The sequence below is a fragment of the Puma concolor genome, chromosome C2, assembly GCF_028749965.1.
Source record: "Puma concolor isolate L17-30 chromosome C2, mPumCon1.1.hap2, whole genome shotgun sequence".
Classification (NCBI taxonomy): domain Eukaryota; kingdom Metazoa; phylum Chordata; class Mammalia; order Carnivora; family Felidae; genus Puma; species Puma concolor.
Window position 1 is genome coordinate 2,117,379 of NC_141675.1, and position 18,851 is coordinate 2,136,229.

At 49.8% G+C, this 18,851-nt stretch overlaps 2 protein-coding genes across 10 annotated transcripts in view; both read left to right on the top strand.

The window, feature by feature from the left end:
* Nucleotides 1-12,309: 12,309 nt before the first annotated feature.
* On the top strand, nucleotides 12,310-15,969 carry TMPPE (transmembrane protein with metallophosphoesterase domain). Of its 3 annotated transcripts, none has more exons than XM_025914136.2 (2): nucleotides 12,310-12,449; nucleotides 14,466-15,969. In XM_025914136.2, exon 2 carries the CDS (start codon nucleotides 14,576-14,578, stop codon nucleotides 15,917-15,919), a length of 1,344 nt encoding a protein of 447 aa, XP_025769921.1. In that variant the 5' UTR covers nucleotides 12,310-12,449; nucleotides 14,466-14,575; the 3' UTR covers nucleotides 15,920-15,969. The 3 variants fall into 3 exon arrangements, with proteins under 3 accessions (XP_025769921.1, XP_086576480.1, XP_086576479.1); XM_086720354.1 differs by lacking the exon at nucleotides 12,310-12,449 and adding an exon at nucleotides 12,457-12,740; XM_086720353.1 differs by lacking the exon at nucleotides 12,310-12,449 and adding an exon at nucleotides 12,750-13,087.
* GLB1 (galactosidase beta 1) overlaps nucleotides 12,316-18,851 on the top strand; it is a 121,526-nt gene continuing 114,990 nt past the window's right edge. For all 7 annotated transcript variants that reach the window (XR_015255927.1, XR_015255928.1, XM_086720350.1 and 4 more), the window contains exon 1: nucleotides 12,316-12,449. Coding sequence is in view for 5 of the 7 variants with exons in the window: in XM_086720350.1 (XP_086576476.1) it covers nucleotides 12,372-12,449 (78 nt within the window). In the remaining 2 variants the exon portion in view is untranslated. The remainder of the gene's footprint in view (nucleotides 12,450-18,851) is intronic.

Sequence of the window (18,851 nt, forward strand, 5' to 3'; positions counted from 1 at the left end):
GCCGTTGACATTATTCAAGAATCTAGGCCAAAACGACAATGTGAGCCACGACACAACTATTAGAATGGCCAAAATCCAAAATACTGACAACACCAAATGCTGATAAGGATGCAGAGCAGCAGGAACTCTTCATTCGTTGCTGGTGGGAACACAAAATGGTAATGCGACTTTGGAAGACAGTCTGGAGGCTTCTTTCCAAACTAAATGCACTCTTGTCACACCATCCAGCAATTGATCACACTTGTTAGTATTTACCCAAATGAGGGGAAAATTAATGCCCACACAAAAACCTGCACACGAGGGCACCTGGGTGGCTCAGTGGGTTAAGCATCTGGCTCTTGGTTTAGGCTCAGGTCATTATCGCAGGGTTCATGAGTTCGAGCCCCATGTCGGGCTCCACCCTGAGACCTCGGAACCTGCTTGGGATTCTGTCTCCCCTCTCTGCCCCTTCCCTACTCAAGCTCATGCTCGCTCGCTCTCAAAATAAATAAATAAGGTTAAAAATTGTTATATAAAAAAACCTGCACACAAATGTTTACAGAAGCTTTATTCATAACTGTCAAGACTGGGAAGCAGACAAGATGTCCTTCAATAGGTGAATGGATAAAGAAGCTGTATAGTTTATCCAGACAATGGAACATTATTCAGCATTAACAAGAAATGAGCTATCATGCCGCGAACAGACATGGAGGAAACATAAATTCACTTTACTAAGTGAAAGAAGCCAATCTGAAAAGGATACATACTGTGTTTCCAACTCTATGACCTTCTGGAAAAGGCAAAACTATGAAGGCAGAAAAGGATGAGAGATTGCCAGGCACTTGGGGGGGTGGGCAGGGATGAGTGGGCACAGCACAGATGATTTCTAGGGCAGTGAAACTATAATGGTGGATAGGTGTCCTCATACTTTTGTCAAAACCCATGGAATGTACGAGACCAAGAGTGAACCCTAACGTAAGCTGTGGACTTTGGGTCATGATGTGTTAATGTAGCTTCACTGATTGTAACAGATGTACCACTCTGATGCAGATTTTGGATAGTGTGGAAGGCTGTGCACATGTGGTGGCAGGGGTGTTGGGGGAGGGCATCCAAAAGACGTGACTGCTATCAACCTGTGAGTTGGACCCAGGAGGCTCCTCATCCGCTTCCCTGTCTTAGAACGTGGGTCCCACTTGCCTTTTCTGCTCCCAGAAGCCGCTCCAACGATACCTCCTCGAGATAGCAATGTGGTGTTGAGAACACCTGCACAGTGCACTTGACTAAATCCAGGTGAAGCCTCTTTGTATGTGGTGGGCGTGGGCAGGGATCCACTCATCTTGCTGCCTTGTATTAATCCCTTTGCTGATTAAAACTGCCACCTACCAGCCTGGAGTGGCCTGCCTCTTTCCTTCTCTCTCCCTGCCACCTGCAGTCAGAGGCTGGTTTCATATTTCACCCGGGAAGCTCCCCAGGGGGTTGTGAACCGAGGAGGGGTGGGCAGTCCTGTATATGGAAAAATCTCTGTACCTTCCATTCGGGAAGCTCCCCAGGGGGTTGTGAACCGAGGAGGGGTGGGCAGTCCTGTATATGGAAAAATCTCTGTACCTTCCATTCAATCTTGCTGCGAATCTAAAATGGCTCTAAAAAATAAAGTCTATTTTTAAAAAGAATACAGGCCAGTTATTTTATAAAAGGTCTTTCACTTCCCTGATGTTTGCCACGATTAGATACATATTAAGTGCTTGACTAGAACACCACAGAAGCAATACTGCATTCTTCTCAGGTGTCACATGGGCAGAACACAACGTCTGCCCTTAGCAGCAACGTTAATTTGGATTACTTGGTTAAAGTCATGTCCATTTTATCCACTTCATTTTTTTTTTTTTTTTTTTTTTTTTTTAGTAATAAGTGTTTTTGGTAAGATACAGCAACACTGTTATAAATAGCGGAAAGCGGAAGTAACCTGCCCTATAAGCAGAAGAGTGGATTTTTTTTTTAAGTATGTGTGCATAGAAGAATATTTTAGAGCAGGGGAAAATGAAAGAATCCCGGCTACACATAACAACTTTTCAATCTAAACAATCTCAAACAAACATGGAGTGATTCCATTCGTCTAGAGTTTAAAAATATACTGAAGTACACAAAATATCCTTTAGGAATGCAAACAGTACAGTCTGGCTCATACGAAACACAGAGTGAAACCATAATGAAAAAAAAAAACCATAGGAGCGCCTGAGTGGCTTAGTCGGTTAAGTGCCCAACTTCGGCTCAGGTCATGACCTCACAGTTTGTGAGTTCGAGCCCCACGCCGGTTGGGCTCTGTGCTGACAGCTCAGAGCCTGGAGCCTGCTTCAGATTCTGTGTCTCCCTCTCTCCCTGCCCCTCCCCTGCTCATGCTCTGTCTCTCTCTCTCTCTCTCTCAAAATCAAATAAATATTAAAAAAAAACCCTGTAAATCAAAACCTTGGAAAGTGGTTTCCTGTAAGGTGGAAGGAAGGAGCCAGAATTGGGAGAGGGTGGCATGGGGGTGAGGGGATAGGAGTGAGTATGAGGATACCCACCACATCATTTTTTATGCCATTGATATATAAACATAAAAATTATATATATATATATATATATATGTTATATATATATATTTTTAAGAAATTATTTTATAGTTACTTGTTCTTTGAAAAAAAAATGTTTTTAACTGTCCCTTCCTAATGGAGGGAAGGAGGCTCTGGAGAGAGCAGAGCTAGGGAGGGCAGTTTGCCTGGTCCCCCGGGTCCTGCCACTGCCACTAAGTCCAACGGACACGGTGGCCTCTGCTGACACGTCGTGTGGTCCCGGTTGGTCACCACTGAGGAGTCACCCCCATCACTCCTGGCCCAGCCCCTCCGGGTCCATCAGCTCTAGGCCACTTCCAGGCCACTCTGCTTTGACAGTGAAATCTTTGGGAGCTGCTTGGATGCCAGCCTACCTTCACATATTGCAAGCCAACCCGCCAGCCCCACAGAAGATAACTCTAGGGAGGAGACAGGAAAAGTGTGAGGGACTGAACCGAGGCCTCGAGGGCTTGAGTATGAAGAGTGGGGGAAGGGAGAGGGGAACAGCAACGGTTCTGTGCATTGCCTTTGAGGAGCAAGGAGGTGGGTGGGCAGGCGGAAGTCAGGGGAACAGTGCTTTCCATTGCAATTCAACACAATTTGTAGAAGGAAGTGAAACCAGCCCCCGCCTAGTGTGGCTGACCCCTCCTTCTGGGGCTCTTTGGCCGCAACAGAGCTATGTCTAACAGTGGCTCCCCGCCTCGAGGAGCCAGTGTTCTCCCATGTGACATTAATGACAAATTCTCTTTTCTATCATGAATTTATTCATGCGTTTGATACACTGCTCAGCATCTACCTTATAGCAAATCCTGCCTTGGAATGCTAAGGTGAATCAGACATACATCCTTGACCAAGAGGAACTTCAAGTTGAACAGAGGTAAGACTTCTATTGCTTTTTACTTTTACATAAACCTATAGTGTATTGCTGGGTGCCAGGTACCTATCAGAGAAACAACAGCAAACTTTTCCTCAGGGAGCCCACAGCCTGGAGAAGACAGATAAGTAAATCTTCAATGACCCTACCGTTAGAGCTGGAATGGGGACACGGGCAGAGTACTCTGTGGGCCCCAAAGAGGGTTGGGTAACTGTCTTAGACTGCGCAGGCTGCTGTAACAAAAATGCCGCGGGACGGGTGGCTAAACACGGAAATTTATTTCTCACAGTTCTGGGGGCTGAGGAGTCCAAGATTAAGTTGTTAGCAGATTCAGTTGTGTGAGAGCCCACTTTCTGGTTTCATGGATAGCTGTCTTCTCACTGTGTCCTCACATGGTACGAGGGGCCAGGGAGCTCTCTGGAGTCTCCCCTCCTCCTCCTCCTCCTCCTCTTCCTCCTCCTCCTCCCCCTTCCTCTTAAGTTATTTATTTATTTATTTATTTAGAGACAGAGAGAGTGCAAGCAGGGGAGGGGCAGAGAGAGAAAGAATCTCAAGCAGGCTCTGCTGTTGGCACAGAGCCTGACTCAGGGCTTGAACCCACGAACTGTGAGATCATGACCTGAGCTCAAGTCAAGAGTTGGAAGCTTAACCAACTGAGCCACCCACGTGCCCGTCTGGAGTCTCTTCTATAAGGGCACTGATCCCATTCATGAGAGCTCTGTCCTCATGACCCAATCACGTAAAAGACCCCACAGACCCCATCTTCAAATACCATCACATGAGGAATTAGGCTCCAACACATGACTTTGGGGAGTGGGGACAGAAACCGTCAGTTTATAGCAGTCATCTAGTCTAGAACAGCAGCCTAGGGCTCAGAAGACAGGTGACTAGTGAATCTGTCGCATAGATCTGTTTGATGTGGCAATTCCACAGATTGTGGTCACATTACTACTGAGCCTCTCTGATCTAGGAGTTACAAAGTGAACTATCTCATAGAGCCTACAAGGTATGTCAACAGTGAAGTGGACCAGATGGACGGAGACTGTTGCCTACGAGAGGGGCCAGCCGTGCCTAAAATATGTCCCGATGCATATCTCCCGTCTACTGTTACCCCCCAAGGGCCCGAGGGCCTGGTGTCATGAGATCTTCGGGTCTTTGAAGAGAAACTGGAAACCCAGATTATGGAAATTCCTCTCATCAGATGGTGACAGCTCCAGAAATTGGATAAAATGTCGGACCCCGATGGACCAACGTGGTTGTCAGAATGAATAGCCCTTCTGGCCACAGCTAGTTGCAACCTTCTATCGAGCTGGCAAACAACTGTGATCTTTCAGGGAAGTGAGCCCCAGCTGTGGAGGTGGCTGTAAAGACAGAGAGGGTGGGCTACCTCTCAGGGCCCTGGTGAAGAAGAAACCACAGGCCGAGACCAAAGACATGAGAGGGAAAGGAGCTGAGACCTCCTGGAGAAGGAAATGCTCTTAACAGTCAGGTGACAGAAAGAACGGAGGAGAAAAGGAGTGTTTAAAGCAAAGTCATCAATTCTTTTTCCCGAAGTCACGTCTCACTTGGGGCATTTTTACGTGTCTAGACATCTCAAACTCCTGAAAGGAAGTTCGAGGACACGGGGACAAGGACATCCTCACACTCATGACTGCCACATGGTGTGATCCAACTCCTGATGCACAGCGCTGACTTTTATTGGGACTTCGGATGAACTGCTGGCCAATTATTTCACAATTTTATCTTTTTATTGTTTCATAACCATACCCATCAGTTGCTTGCACAACTTAACCCCGGGACGCAAGCCTCAGGACTTTCTGGGTCAGAAAACGTAAAGACATGTGAGAAAGATAAGGAATTGCTACAGAGCAGAACTGTCTACCTCTGTAGGCTGGAGGATGTATTGCTTTATTTTTAAATAGCTTTTTATTTTGACAGAAGAATTCCTGGATGGCCTTATACCTAATTCATCAATAGTTAACATTTTGCCTTATTTGCGCCACAATTGCTGCCTCATCGTATACATGTAATATAAATATAGATAGTATACAGTTATTCTTACCATTTGAGGTAAGTTGTGCCCCGTTGCCCCTCAATATTTCAGTGTATTTCCAAAGAGCATAGCCACGGGGTCATTATCAAAATTAGGAATTTTAATATTGATAGAATATTATTTTTTTAATGCATAGTCTACATTCAACTTTCGTTAATTGCCCCAATAATGTTTTTTGTAGCTATTTCCCCCCCTGGTTCAAGATCCAATCTGAGATCATGCATTGCACGTAGGTGTCATTCATACCTTTTTTTTTCTTTTTTAAACGTTGTTTTAATCAAGTAACGCAGTTGTTTAAAACAGGAAATTTTAAGACCATTGAATAGATCAAAGTGAAGGATTAATTTATTAAGATAACCTCTATGGATAAAGTTTTAATATGTGGATTTGAATTCCACTGGAAGTTTGGCACCAGACTGAGACACTGGTCTAAGCCAAAATTGTCTCTTTAGTGTTTAGAAGCCCCACACAGGTTTTGGGGGCGCCCGGGTGGCTCAGTCAGTTGAGCTTCTGACTTTGGCTCAGGTCACAATCTCACAGTATGTGAGATGGAACCCTGGGTCGGGCTCTGCGCTGACAGCACGGAGCCTGCTTGGGATTCTCTCTCTCTCAAAAATAAATAAACATTAAAAAAAAAAGGGGGGGGGGGAAGAAGCCCCAAACAGGTTTTCCTTCAGGTTAAGAGAAGGGGTGGGGGGGAGCTGTATAACAAGGTATCATGTCTTTTTAGTGGAGGCTTTTTTTTTCCCTTGCTTTTAACATACATTGTTTAATACTTCTAAAACCTATTATAAATTACAATTAATAGAATTTTCTAAATATTAGAAAAGTAAAGTTAGTTCAATGTTTATGCTGAAATACAGATCCGAACTGCCATTAAGACTTGAAATTTGCTGAATAAGAAATCTTTGTTAGGACTTTAAGGGAAACCAGATTGGCCAAAGGGGTTGAGATTGAGTCTTGTGTGCAAAAAAGCCCCGTTGGGATAGAAAAACAGGGTTTTCATCTGTGTTACTGGGCCACACCTCTCTCTCCCCTTCATTGTTCTTAGCACATGAGGCCCCTGTGCTTCTTAAAACTTCATCTTTGGTGAAGGATCAGTTTTGTTTCTGTGGTTATCAGTGCTTCTCCCCATGGTTCAAGGGCTGATCCTGCTGTAAAATAAAATGAAATGAAATGAAATAAATAAAATAAATAAAATATAAAATAAAATAATAAATAAAATAGATAAAAATAACTAGTAGAAGGAAATAAAAATAGACAGAAAATTCACATCTTCTGTTTTCATTATTTGATTCACCTGACAAACTTTCTCAACTTGCCACAGGTTTCTAAAGACCCACACTGAATTCCAGAACATATTTCATGCCTCTGGTACTCAGACCACACTCTGAGTAGCACTGGTCTACATGAGAGCATGCACTGTGTTTGTGCAGGTAAACGTCTCACCGGAGATGAGTCCCCACAGGGCAACCGCCTGCTCCTGGTCATTTCATGTCCCCCACAACCTGGAGCAGCAAACTCTACACGCGCACTTGGGCAGGCACTAAAAAATAAAGTATCAATAGAAGCACAGCCTTGGAAAAATAACTCCTGCTAAATTCAGGCAATAGGACTTCAGAGCCTTCATTACCACCCAGCCCTGTGGTGAGTCAGTTAACTCCTCTGTGCCTCAGGTTTCTCATCTGTGAAATGTGGGCAATAATAGCAATTTGGATTATGAGGCAGACGTGACACACTGCTGGTAAAGCATCGGCTCAAGTACAATGCAAAGTCAAGTACTAAAATCTCGGAAGCAAACTGCGATCTATACTCCCTGGGCAAGCTTTCACTGTAAAGCGCCAGATAAAAAATATTTTAGGCCTCGTGGGCCTTAAGGTCGCTGTTGCCATAGAGCAGTTACACATACAATGTCGAGGATGGGGAGTGGCTGTGTTCTAATACAACTTCATTTGTGGACACGGACATAGGAATCGCATATCGTTTTCAAATGTCACAAAATGTTATTCTTCTTTTGATTGTTTCCCAACCACTTAAAAATATAGACATAATTCTTAACAGATGGGCCATACAAACACAGGCAGCAGGCCAGAGTTAGGCTGCTGGCCTTTGTCAACCCCTGTGCCTCGATTCAGTTACGAATGCCTGCTGTATGTTATCACCGTGGGTCTTTATTACAAACTGGGAAAGAAGGTGGGAAAAGTTGAATCTGCCACGTGCTAAGGATTAAAAGATTTTTTTAAAGTTTCATTTTGCAATAACTCAGATTTGGAAAAAAAGTTAAAAAAAAACGGTACACGGGGCACCTTGGCAGCTCAGTCAGTTAAGCATCTGACTCTTGATTTGGGCTCAGGTCATGATTTCATGATTTGTGAGTTCGAGTTCCGTGTTGGGCTCTGTGCGGAGCCTGCGTGGGATTCTCTCTCTCTCTCTCTCTCTCTCTCTCTCTCTGCTCCTCCCCAACTCATGCTCTCTAAATTAATTAGTTAGTTAATTAATTAACAAACTTAAAAAAAGAAAAAGAAGAGGGGCACCTGGGTGGCTCAGACGGTTAAGCATCTGACCTCTGCTGAGGTCATGACCTCACAGCTTGTGAGTTCAAGCCCTGTGTCGGGCTCTGTGCTGACGGCTCAGAGCCTGGAGCCTGCTTCGCATTCTGTGTCTCCCTCTCTCTCTCTGCCCCTCCCGGCTTGTGTTCTCTCTCTTCCAAAAATAAATAAACTTTAAAAAGAAAGAAAAACAAAAAACAGTACAAAGAATTCTTGGTTGATTCCTAAAATGTCAACATTTTACCATATTTATTGTTCTGCGTGTGTGTATATACACATTTTTTTTCCTGAACTGTTTAAGACTTGCACAGGTGATGATGCCCTTTTATTACCTAAAACCAAAGACATTCTTTTATATAGCCACGGTGCGACTATCAAAATCAATAAATTAATACAAAACTATTGTTTAATCTTTAGACTTTGTACTATCAAACTCAGGAAATTAACCTACAGGCCTAATTCTGACATCATCAGCTGTCCTACTAATATTCTGTATGTGCTAATGTCTTCTATCCATCACCTCCGCTAACTTCCCCAACTACCCAGTGAGTTTGATATTATTATCCCTGTGTTACCAGTGAAGGAGCTGAAGCTCAGAGAAGTTAAGTAACTTGCCCACAGTCACCCAGAAGGCACAGCTGGGATTTTCACTCAAGTGTACCAACTTCCAAAGCCCTTGGTGTTCGGTATTGGACCAGGATCGCAGAGTTTGGAAAGGACTTCCCAGTACAAGGAGAAGGAGCTGGTGTTCCAGGGATGAGAAGGATCCGAGCAGGGAAAGCCATGACTGGTGCTCTGTTTCTCAAGGAAATGTCCGGTGGGGAAAGACAAAGGAGGCAACAAACGGAATTTTAGTTATTGTTACATAATAAGAAAAGGTTTTTTTGAAACACTTTCTAAAAGTAAAATATAACTTTTTAACTTATTTTAAAAACAGATACAGAACCTGACACAAAACAAATAAGTTAATGAATTCTTTAGTGGAGAAAACCCTTGTAACCACCACCCTCCAGTTCAAGAAACAAAACCCTCCCAAACCCCAAAAGCCACTGCATGGGTGGGGTCCCAATCTCAGCTCCCCATCCCCATAAGTAACCACTATTCTTGACTTGTAGAGTTATTTCTCCCAGCGTTTAAAAACCAAATTAAGGGGCGCCTGAGTGGCGCAGTCGGTTAAGCGTCCGACTTCAGCCAGGTCACGATCTCGCGGTCCGTGAGTTCGAGCCCCGCGTCAGGCTCTGGGCTGATGGCTCGGAGCCTGGAGCCTGTTTCCGATTCTGTGTCTCCCTCTCTCTCTGCCCCTCCCCTGTTCATGCTCTGTCTCTCTCTGTCCCAAAAATAAATAAAAACGTTGAAAAAAATTAAAAAATAAAAAAATAAAAAAATAAAAACCAAATTAATGCCTGGGGGTTCCCCGGGGACTCAGTCGGTTAAGCGTCCAACTTCTGATTTCGGCTCAGGTCGTGATCTCACGGTTCGTGAGAGCGTCGGTCTCTGTGCTGACAGTGCAGAGCCTACTTGGGATTCTCTCTCTCCCTCTCTCTCTGTCCCTTCTCTGCTCGCATGTGTGTGCACTCTCTCTCTCTCTCTCCCTCAAAAACAAACATTTTTAAAAAACTAAATTCAGATTTTTAAATGATCCACAAGTTGTACAAAATAATGCTAAAGAAAAAATTATTCTGATACTTGTTAAAAGGGTAAGGAAGACTTCCTTCAAGATGTTGCAGTAAGGGAGAGAGAGAAGTTTGAAGTCAAAGTAGAGCAAAGACAGCTGGGGATTTATAGCTGACCGGCAGAGTGAGGGGGCTGGGCGTGGAAAATTACAAGAGGGGATATCAAGACATTCTTGCTAAGGGCAAGTCGAGGACTTAGAAGTCAAAGGTAGGAGATGAGGAGCTTGATCGTGTGTCAAGAGTGGGGGGATTTTTCCTAAACTGACTTGGTCAGATTCTTTGCTTAACCAGGCAATGCAGGCCAGGCAAAGACAGGAGGAGCCTAACTAAAGTCTAGTCCGGGAGAGAAACAGAATCTATTAACAGAAAGAGCTTAATTTAACCTTACCTTTTATTTTCCAAAATAAGGAGTTAGCAAAATAAAATATTTAAAACAAATGAATTTTGTGCTATGTCAACTATAACTAATAAAGCTGGAAATTTTAAAAATATGTGTGTATGTATTTAAAAGCAATATTTGCTTATTTATTTATTTTTCGAGAGAGAGAGCATGAGTGGTGGAGGCACAGAAAGAGAGGGAGAGAGATTCCAAGCAGGCTCCACTCTGTCAGAGCAGAGCCCAACGTGGGGCTCAAACCCATGAACCTTGAGATCCGGACCTGAGCTGAACTCCAGAGTCGGACACTCATCCAACTGAGCCACCCAGGTGCCCCCAAAGCAACATATATTTAAAAGCAAAATAGAACTACCTTATGATCCAGCAATTGCAATACCCTATGGGGTATTTCCCCAAGAACACAAGAACATTAATTCAAAGGGTTACTTGCACCCCTATGTTTATGGCAGCATTGTTTATAATAGCCAAGATATGGATATAGCTCAGGTGTCCACTGATTGTTGAATTGATAAAGAAGATGTGGTTGGGGCCTCTGGGTGGCTCAGTTGGCTAAGATTTCAGCTCAGGTCATGATCTCACGGTTCATGGGTTTGAGCCCCACATTGGGCTCTGCACTGGCAGTGTGGAGCCTGCTTGGGATTCTCTCTCTCTCTCTCTCTCTCTCTCTCTCTCTCTCTGTCTCTCCCCTGATATATCTCTCAAAATAAATAAATAAATAAATAAATAAATAAATAAATGTAAAACAATTTTAAAATCTCTTTTAAAAAAAAAACATGTGGCATATATATACAATGGAATATTATTCAGCCACAAAGAGAAATGAAATCTCGCCATTTGCAATGACATGGATGGAGCTAGAGAATATAATGCTAACTAAGCAAAATCAGTCAGAGAAAGACAAATACCATATGATTTCACTCATATGTGGAATTTAAGAAGCAAAACAGACAAGCAAAGGGGAAAAAATAAGAGAGAGAGAAAGCGTGCTCTTAATTCTAGAGAACTAGTGTGGTTACCAGAGGGGAGGTGAACTAGGTGACGGCCAGTAAGGAGTGCACTTGTCTTAATGAGCATGGGGTGAGGTCTGGGAGTGCTGAATTACTAAACTCTACACCTGAAAACTAATATAACATTCCGTTAACTGGAATTAAGATTAAAACGCTAAATAAACAAACAAATACGCTGAGAAACAATAAAAGTGATTTCCCTCTGCAACTTAGTTTCCATTAAAGCTAAGACTTTCCAAGTGACAGTGAAGAGGACGTGGGATTTTCCGAGCTCAGGGGGAACGGGCCAGGACAGGATTTTAACTGAGGCTACAGGGACTGTTCTCCCCCAAGAGTCAAAGATACAGTATCATTTCACATCCAACTGTCAGATTCCCTGCGGGGCAAGGCTGTTGAGGGACTCAAGTGCCAAACTGAAAGGCGGGGGTGCTGCTGCTTCTCCTATCTCTGAAAACCCAACCGTGCAGAAGTAGAAATGCCGCAAACCCGGGTGCTTTGGAGGGTTGGCATTTGGAATTGATTTTGTCGCAGTTGAACCATAATCTCTAAAACCAGCAGCGACCTAGCACGGTGGTTCTCAAATTTCTGCATACGCTGGAGTAACGTGGAACACTTGCAAAAATGCAGATTTCTGGACCCCACTCCTAGAGTTTCTGACGGAGAGCTTCTGGGACGATGGCCTGGAATTTGCATTTATGACAAGTACCAGGTGGGTGCAGGCACCACCCGTCGCGAACCGCCGTCCCCTTAGGTGTGTCGGCTCTCAGCTTCCCCTTCGGTCCTCTCCAGGCAGCCAGGGAGCAAGGAGACCCTGGTTGAAGTCCAACCCCGGGACGCCTTATCAAGCTGCTGACAGTCGGGCCTCCCGATTGCCCGTCCAAAGGGACCCTCCCACCCGCAGCCACTAGCAAAATCCAGATAGAGCCACCCTGGGGTCACGCGCCCGCCCGCGCCCCTGGGCTCCTCCGCGCCCCTCCCTGCAGCGGGCCACGGCTCCATGGTCGCGGGGCGGAGCCGGCGCGGGGCTGGATGCAGAGCCGACGAGGGGCGGAGCAGGGGCGGAGCGAGGGCGGGGCGGGGGCGGAGCCGGCGCGCGGCTGGCTGCAGGGCAGGAGAGGGGCGGGGCGTGGGCGGGGCCGGCACGGGACGGGCCGCAGGGCCGACGAGGGGCGGCGCCAGGCCGCGGGTCCTCGGCCGAGGGACGCGGGGCGGCTGGCCTGCGCGCTGACTGCGGAGCGGAGAGGCCGGAGGATGGACTTGCCCTGGGCTGCTCGCCTTCTCTCTCTGCTGCTGGTACCGCTGCTGCTGGGCCCTGCGCGCGGCCTGCGCGTAAGTCCGCAGGAGAGGGGGCAGGCTGGCGGGGTCCGGGCTGCGGCGGCGGCCAGCGGGGGTCCTGAGGGCCGTGGGCCCGGGGCTCCCGAGTGCGCCCCGGAAGGCAGGCAGGCAGGCAGGCCGGCAGGCAGCCGACCGGGCGCAGGCAGTGGGCCGGCCCTCCCGTCGGGGGCGGGCCGGGCGGGGCGCGCGTCCTTCCCGGTAGCTCTGCGGCTTGCGTGCTCTGCCCGCGTTTCCCCTTTCGCTTGGACCCACTTCCCCGTCGGTGCAAGGACGGGGCGAGACGAGGTGCGCCCAGACCCTTGCAGCCTTGCAGGTTTCCGGAGCGCGCAGTATTGGAGGCGCCGTGGGCTCTGGCGTGAGGCGCCCTCCCTTGCCCGTTTCGGGAGCTGCTGAGCGCTCCGGAAGGAGAAAAATGGGGTCAGGAGAGGCCCGCGCGATGGAAGCGTTGGATTGATTTCCTTCGAAGTGTTGTCTTTTCAAACATCTCGTCCCCTTCTCGGCACTCCCTGCTGCCTGCTTTTGGCCTGGGTTTCCCGGGTCTTCAGGGTCTGGCGGTGCAGGCCAAGGGTGGGCCAGAGGTAGGCTGCAGGTGGTGGCCCGCGTTGTTGGAGGGGGTCTGGCGGAGCAAGTAGGTGAGTTGGTGGGGCGGGCGAGATTGGCGGGGGAGATGGACAGCCCCAGTTCACTTGTCAGAGCTAAAGCGGGGGCCTAGGGGCCTCCAGACCGCCGCCTGGGGAGGCCAGCATCACAGCCGCGGAAAGGTTGGCGGGTGGGGGGCGGGCAGGCAATCGAAATGGGCACCTGTCTCCCTGCACAGTCGGCGAACCGGCTGTGGTTCCTCCGAAAAGTTTGGGTGGGCCGAGGCTGGGGCGTGTTTTCAGTAGAAGGTGGTGGAATTTGGGCCCATTGACTTGTAAATTGCATCGCTGGCTAAAAGGCTTTCAGTAACTTGCCTAGGCAGAGAGAGGTCATACTTTAAAACCAAGGGTGAAAATTTTAAGTAGTTGAAAAATACCTGCTGAAAACAGTGGAACATGGGGTTCTTGGGGAAAGATCACTAAAATCGAGTTCTTGCTAACTTCCATCTCTGGTCTGTGGTTTCCACGCTCCGTTTTTGTTTTTGTTTTTGTTTTTGTTTTTGTTGTCTTAAAGGCCTGAAGGAGCCCTTGAGTGAGAGCTACGCAGCTTTGAGAACCACTGGCCAGGGGGCACTGGGGAGCAGTTTCCCGGGAACATTGGCAGAGAGAGAGGAGGAGGGTAGATTTAACCCGTACCTGGGAGGGTTGGGGGAAGGGAGAGATGGGCATTTATGGATAAGCTTGTGGACAGGGCAGCCCCCTGGGCTAACTTTACCTTAGAAATTAAAACAGAAAATTTAAAACTATTTATTAACTTATTTCAGAAATAATCGTTATAGGTTCACAAACTATATTTATATATATAACTATATATTAACTGTATATATATACACACACATATATTTTGAAAAATAACAATATTTCTCCCCAGAGCTTAGGAGGAAGAGTGGCACTGTTTTACATTTTTGCAAATCTCTTTCACGTCTGTCAAGTCCTTGCCAGGTCACATGTCACAGAGCCTCACGAGGGGTCCACTATGCACTCGTGAGAGAATGAGAATGGAAAAGGCGGGTACAGCCTAGGGTTATCGTGGAAATCGTTTTGACCACATGATCCTCCCGCGAGGCTCGCCCCAGACCACACTTTGCAAACTGCAAATTTAGGGTAATGTTTTTCTTATTATAAAAACAAAAAAGTTCCTGTGCTTTGTAGAAACACTTTTACATATTTTCAGAACACTGTAAGAAAATGAGAACTGCCTATCACGTTACAATCCGCTGTGTCTGTATTTTAATAATCAAGTGTAGCAACCGCCAGATTTGAGTGGCTTGGATTCCAGGCGGGTTGGGTAGATGTGAGTGGCCTTCAGGTTTTGAATGGGGACAAGGAAGCTCTAATATCCCACAAAGCTGACGCGGGTTCCTGGTTGCAGGCGGAGCTGACCTGGAAACCTCTCCTTGGCCACTGTCCTTTCTAAGGAGCTCACCTACCAGAGCCCGCCCGCCCAGAACTGGCAGGGGACCCTCTTAGGAGCAGAGAAAAATGGCGATCTTCAGGCAGCTGTCCCTGCGTGCAAAGGCTGCCCTGGCCGCCGGCACTGTCTTCGTGTCCATGATTGTGTCCCGCTCCTGTCTGGCGGGGAGCCTTGAGCTCCGGGCCTGGCGTTGGCTGTTCCGCCTGCAGCTCGCCCTGTTTGCCAACTCGCTCATGCTCATTGGCTCCCTCTACATCTGGCGGAGCACAGTCAGCAACCTCAGCCACTGCCCGGGCGCCGAGTCCGCCTGTTTCCAGCTCTGGAAGATGGCGGTTGTGGCGTTTCTGGCCCTGGCCCATTCCAGCTTCTTCACCATGCTCTTTTTAGTGGCCGAGGAGCCCTATCTCTTCTCCTTGGCAGCCTACTCCTGCCTCGGGGCGTACATCATCATGGTCTTCTTCCTCTGCACCCTCAGTGGCATGGAGCAGGCCTATCAGCTCGTGGCCTGGCGCAGCGGCAGGGTCGTGGGCGGCCTCGACAAGACAAGGAAGGTGGCGGTCAGGCCGGCCCTGGCGGTGGCAGTGACCGCTGTGCTCAGTGTGGCTGGGCTTCTGAACGCCGCCCAGCCCCCGGCCGTGAAGACCGTGCAGGTGCCCGTCCGTCAGCTGCCTCCCTCGATGGACGGCCTCAAGATCGCGCTCCTCTCCGACATCCACTTGGGCCCCACCGTGGGCAGGACCAAGATGGAGATGTTCGTGAGGATGGTGAACGTGCTGCAGCCAGACGTCACAGTGATCGTGGGGGACCTCTGTGACGCGGAAGCCTCCACCCTGCGGACGGCGGTCGCTCCTCTGGACCAGCTTCGCTCGCGCCTCGGCGCCTACTTCGTCACGGGGAATCACGAGTACTACACGTCGGACGTCAGCAACTGGTTCGCGCTGCTGGAATCCCTGAACGTCAGGCCCCTTCACAACGAGAACGTGAGGATTTCCGCCACGGGGGCCCAACCCGGGGGCGCTGAGGACGACGACTGGATCTGCTTGGCTGGGGTGGATGACATCGAGGCGGACATCCTGCACTACTACGGCCACGGCATGGACCTGGTCAAGGCCCTGGGGGGCTGCCGCCCGGACCGCCCCACCATCTTGCTGGCTCACCAGCCCCTGGCTGCCAAGAGAGCCCTGCAGGCTCGGCCGGATATTAGCCTCATTCTTTCTGGGCACACGCATGCCGGGCAGATCTTCCCCTTGAACGTGGCAGCCTATCTCCTCAACCCCTTCTTCGCCGGCCTCTACCAGGTGGCCCAGACCACGTTTGTGTACGTCAGCCCGGGCACCGCCTACTATGGGATCCCCATGAGACTGGGCACCAGGGCAGAGATTACCGAGCTCATCCTGCGGCGGGCTCCTTGAACCTGGCCCTGCCCTGTGCGCCCCTTCAGAGTCCTCGCCCTTCACCCTCCATCCCTCTTCAGAGCGGGTGGCCTGCTTTACCCCCTGCGGCCTCCGCTGCCTAGCCCTGCCCACGCACGCTCGGCCACAAGCCTGGCTTGAGCAGTAACTTGCGCTGGGGCCGCCATGGCGAGCACGGGCTGGTTTCCTCCGCAGATGGCCAGTTGCTTATTTATGTGTATCTGCGAGGCCACTGACGTCCCATATGTCAGAACAAGCGTCCCTTTTCCAGGTGATGTGGAGTGAGCCCTCCTTGTCCGCAGAGCTCACAGGGCCGCACCGGAATGGGGTTGCCTGAAAGGGACACCTCTGAAAGCAGAACAGAGAGGAACACTGGCGGTCTGAAACCCTCTTTAGGACTTGGGCAGTTTCCAGCATCAGTGGAAGGAGCTTCTGGGGAAGGGGCGGGGTGGCCAGGTAAGCCAGAACAGGCAAGAGGGAGGCCCCTCTGGCCACTGGAGAAGAATGGTTTCTTTTCCCCACTGGCTCTGGCAGAGTCACCTTTACTGAGGGCATCGGCCAAACCCGCGGGGACACAGGGCTCGTGCTGTCCCGGGCCTCGAGTGATACTTTTACCGCCTGTGCTCCTGGGCCTTTGGGATCGGGGGTGGGCTGGAAAGACACACGAGCACGGTGGTAGGCGATGGGATGCTAAGGGTTCCGCTGCTGAGGAACTCAGAGGGGGCTTCCCTCCCTCGGCTCCCTTTATGCACCGCTTGGGGGAGGTGATGAAGGACAGGCTACTTTTCCCTGTTTGAAGGTGAGGAGACTGAGGCCGAGGGAAGTAGGGCATTGGCAGAATGACAGGGTATGTAGGAGATTCCTGGCTAGAAGCCGGGTCCCCTGCCTCCTCTTCTGCTGTCCCGTGGGTAAGTAGTTGTATCTGTTACAAGCGAGTGCAGGATTCAGACACATCTGACTGTGCAAAGAGAACGCACAAGGGCTTAGAGCCTGCTGGTCTTTCAGAGTGGTTTGCTTGAGGCTGGTTTCCATTTGTCCACGATTACTCGGGCCAGAGCCCGGAAGGAGGTTGGCCGGTTTCAGTGTAGGGTGTCTGTTACCCTGGAAGAAGAGTCAGGAGGCTGCGTGCCCCTCCCCGGCGCCCCACCGCCACCCCTCACCCCGGGTTCGGGTCTGTGTCTTGTGAGGCACTGAGGTTTGCTGTCCACGGGGGAAGTTGGGAGCTGTGCGGGGAGCGGCAGGGCTTCGTGCTCTGTCGGGGCCTCCAGGCCTTCCCTTCCCCTGGGCCCCGGCTGTGGGTGGCTGGGACTGTCTTCCCTGCTGGGCGGCCTCTGCTCCCACACCCAGCCCTCCATCCCCCACCCCGTCAGCGTTATCCTGGGGCTCTGGCCATAGGACCGTGGTGCCATGCGGCCGGGCTCTCGCCCCTCTGGAGTGACCCCACCCTGCCGGCCAAGCCTCTTGGGCCAGAGGCCAGATACCCTTTGACCCTGAGGCCGAGGTCAGTAAGCTCTCCTCTTAGAAAAAGTTGCACTGGGAAGCTTGGCGACCTCGGCTCAGCGGTGGCCCTTTTGTGATTGAGAGTCTTTCTCCACCGCCCTGCCTGGAGAGGCTCACCCGCTGCTCCTGGGTCAGGTAGCGGCCCGCACGGGACTTGACCTCACTGAGCCGCGGTTTCCCTCACCTGAAAATGAGGATAACTTAGCTACCTCAGGATGGTTTCACGGGGAGAGTATTGAGGCGTGGCGTCAGGTACGCGGGGCACAGTCACTCAGGAGGCACTGGGTGGTGTCAGTATTTAAACATCACGTGGGGCATGCCAACCGCGTCAGGCACGGGCGCCCGGAGGCACCTGTTCTGGAGCAGTAAAGCGGGGAGTGTGAGTGGGTAACCCGCTGCCAGGGGCCAGCGATCAGGGTCAAGGCGGCAACTGCTAGGGTTTGCTTTCCTTGCCTGTGCTGCTGGGTCCGGTGCGCATTCTGCCTCAGGGGGTTTCTTCAGCCTCCTCCTTGCCTTCCCGTGTACGACACACAGAGTCCCCGGGGATCCTGGGGGCCACCTCTCCTGTCGCAGGCAGCCAAGATGCTGACGGTGAGCCCGCCAGGCAAGTTTCACATGTGTCTTCGAGTCGAGATTTCAGTGGTTTCCTCGTTTTGTATCCGCTTGTGTTTCGTCGTCCTTGCGGCCGGGAGCAAGTTTGGAGAGCACGACCCTGGCCTTTCTTTTCATACGGTTGATAGACGGCGGGATCACAGGAGAGGTGGCCTTGCGCGGGGTGGCAGGCCAGCTCCCAGGATCCGACCCCCTTCTCCATGGTGCCACGCCTAGCTCGCCACCCCGTCCTGGCCTCGGGGTGACTGTACTTCCAAACCCTCCCTCTGCCTCGGGACCCGACCCTGTTTTGTGGATCGTTCTAGTTGCCTTTCCAGTTCTGTTTTGTGTGGATTTCACCAGACCACGCTGCCCGATGCCGCTTTTCTGGCACCTTCCGGCGCACCTGGTGGTGGTCGACTTGCCTACCCGGTTAGTGTGCCGCTTTCTTCAGTGTGGCTCTTTCTCACCCCGTGTCCTGAGCTTTGCGATGTCAGCTTCCTTATGTCTTGTCTTGCACTTTGTGTCTTTTTTCTCTTGGATGCCATCAGGCAGGGCCATCCTGTGTGCCTTGGGAGTACTCCGCACCTTCTCACGCCTGCTTTGTGTTCCACGACGTGGGCAGAAACTGGCGGGCCACTCCCCACGGCACCCTTTGCACCTCTGTTCCCCGTTCCTCCTCGTTTACTTGCCTTCTTTGTTTTGTTGGGTTTTGGCCGGGGGAGGCGGTGAGGAACATTTACTTGAAGCTTGAAAATTCTTTCAATTTTCTTTTAGTTTCCTTTTTTTTTTTTTAATTTGTTAAACACAAGTTGAGATGTAATGCTTTATTTATTTTTTA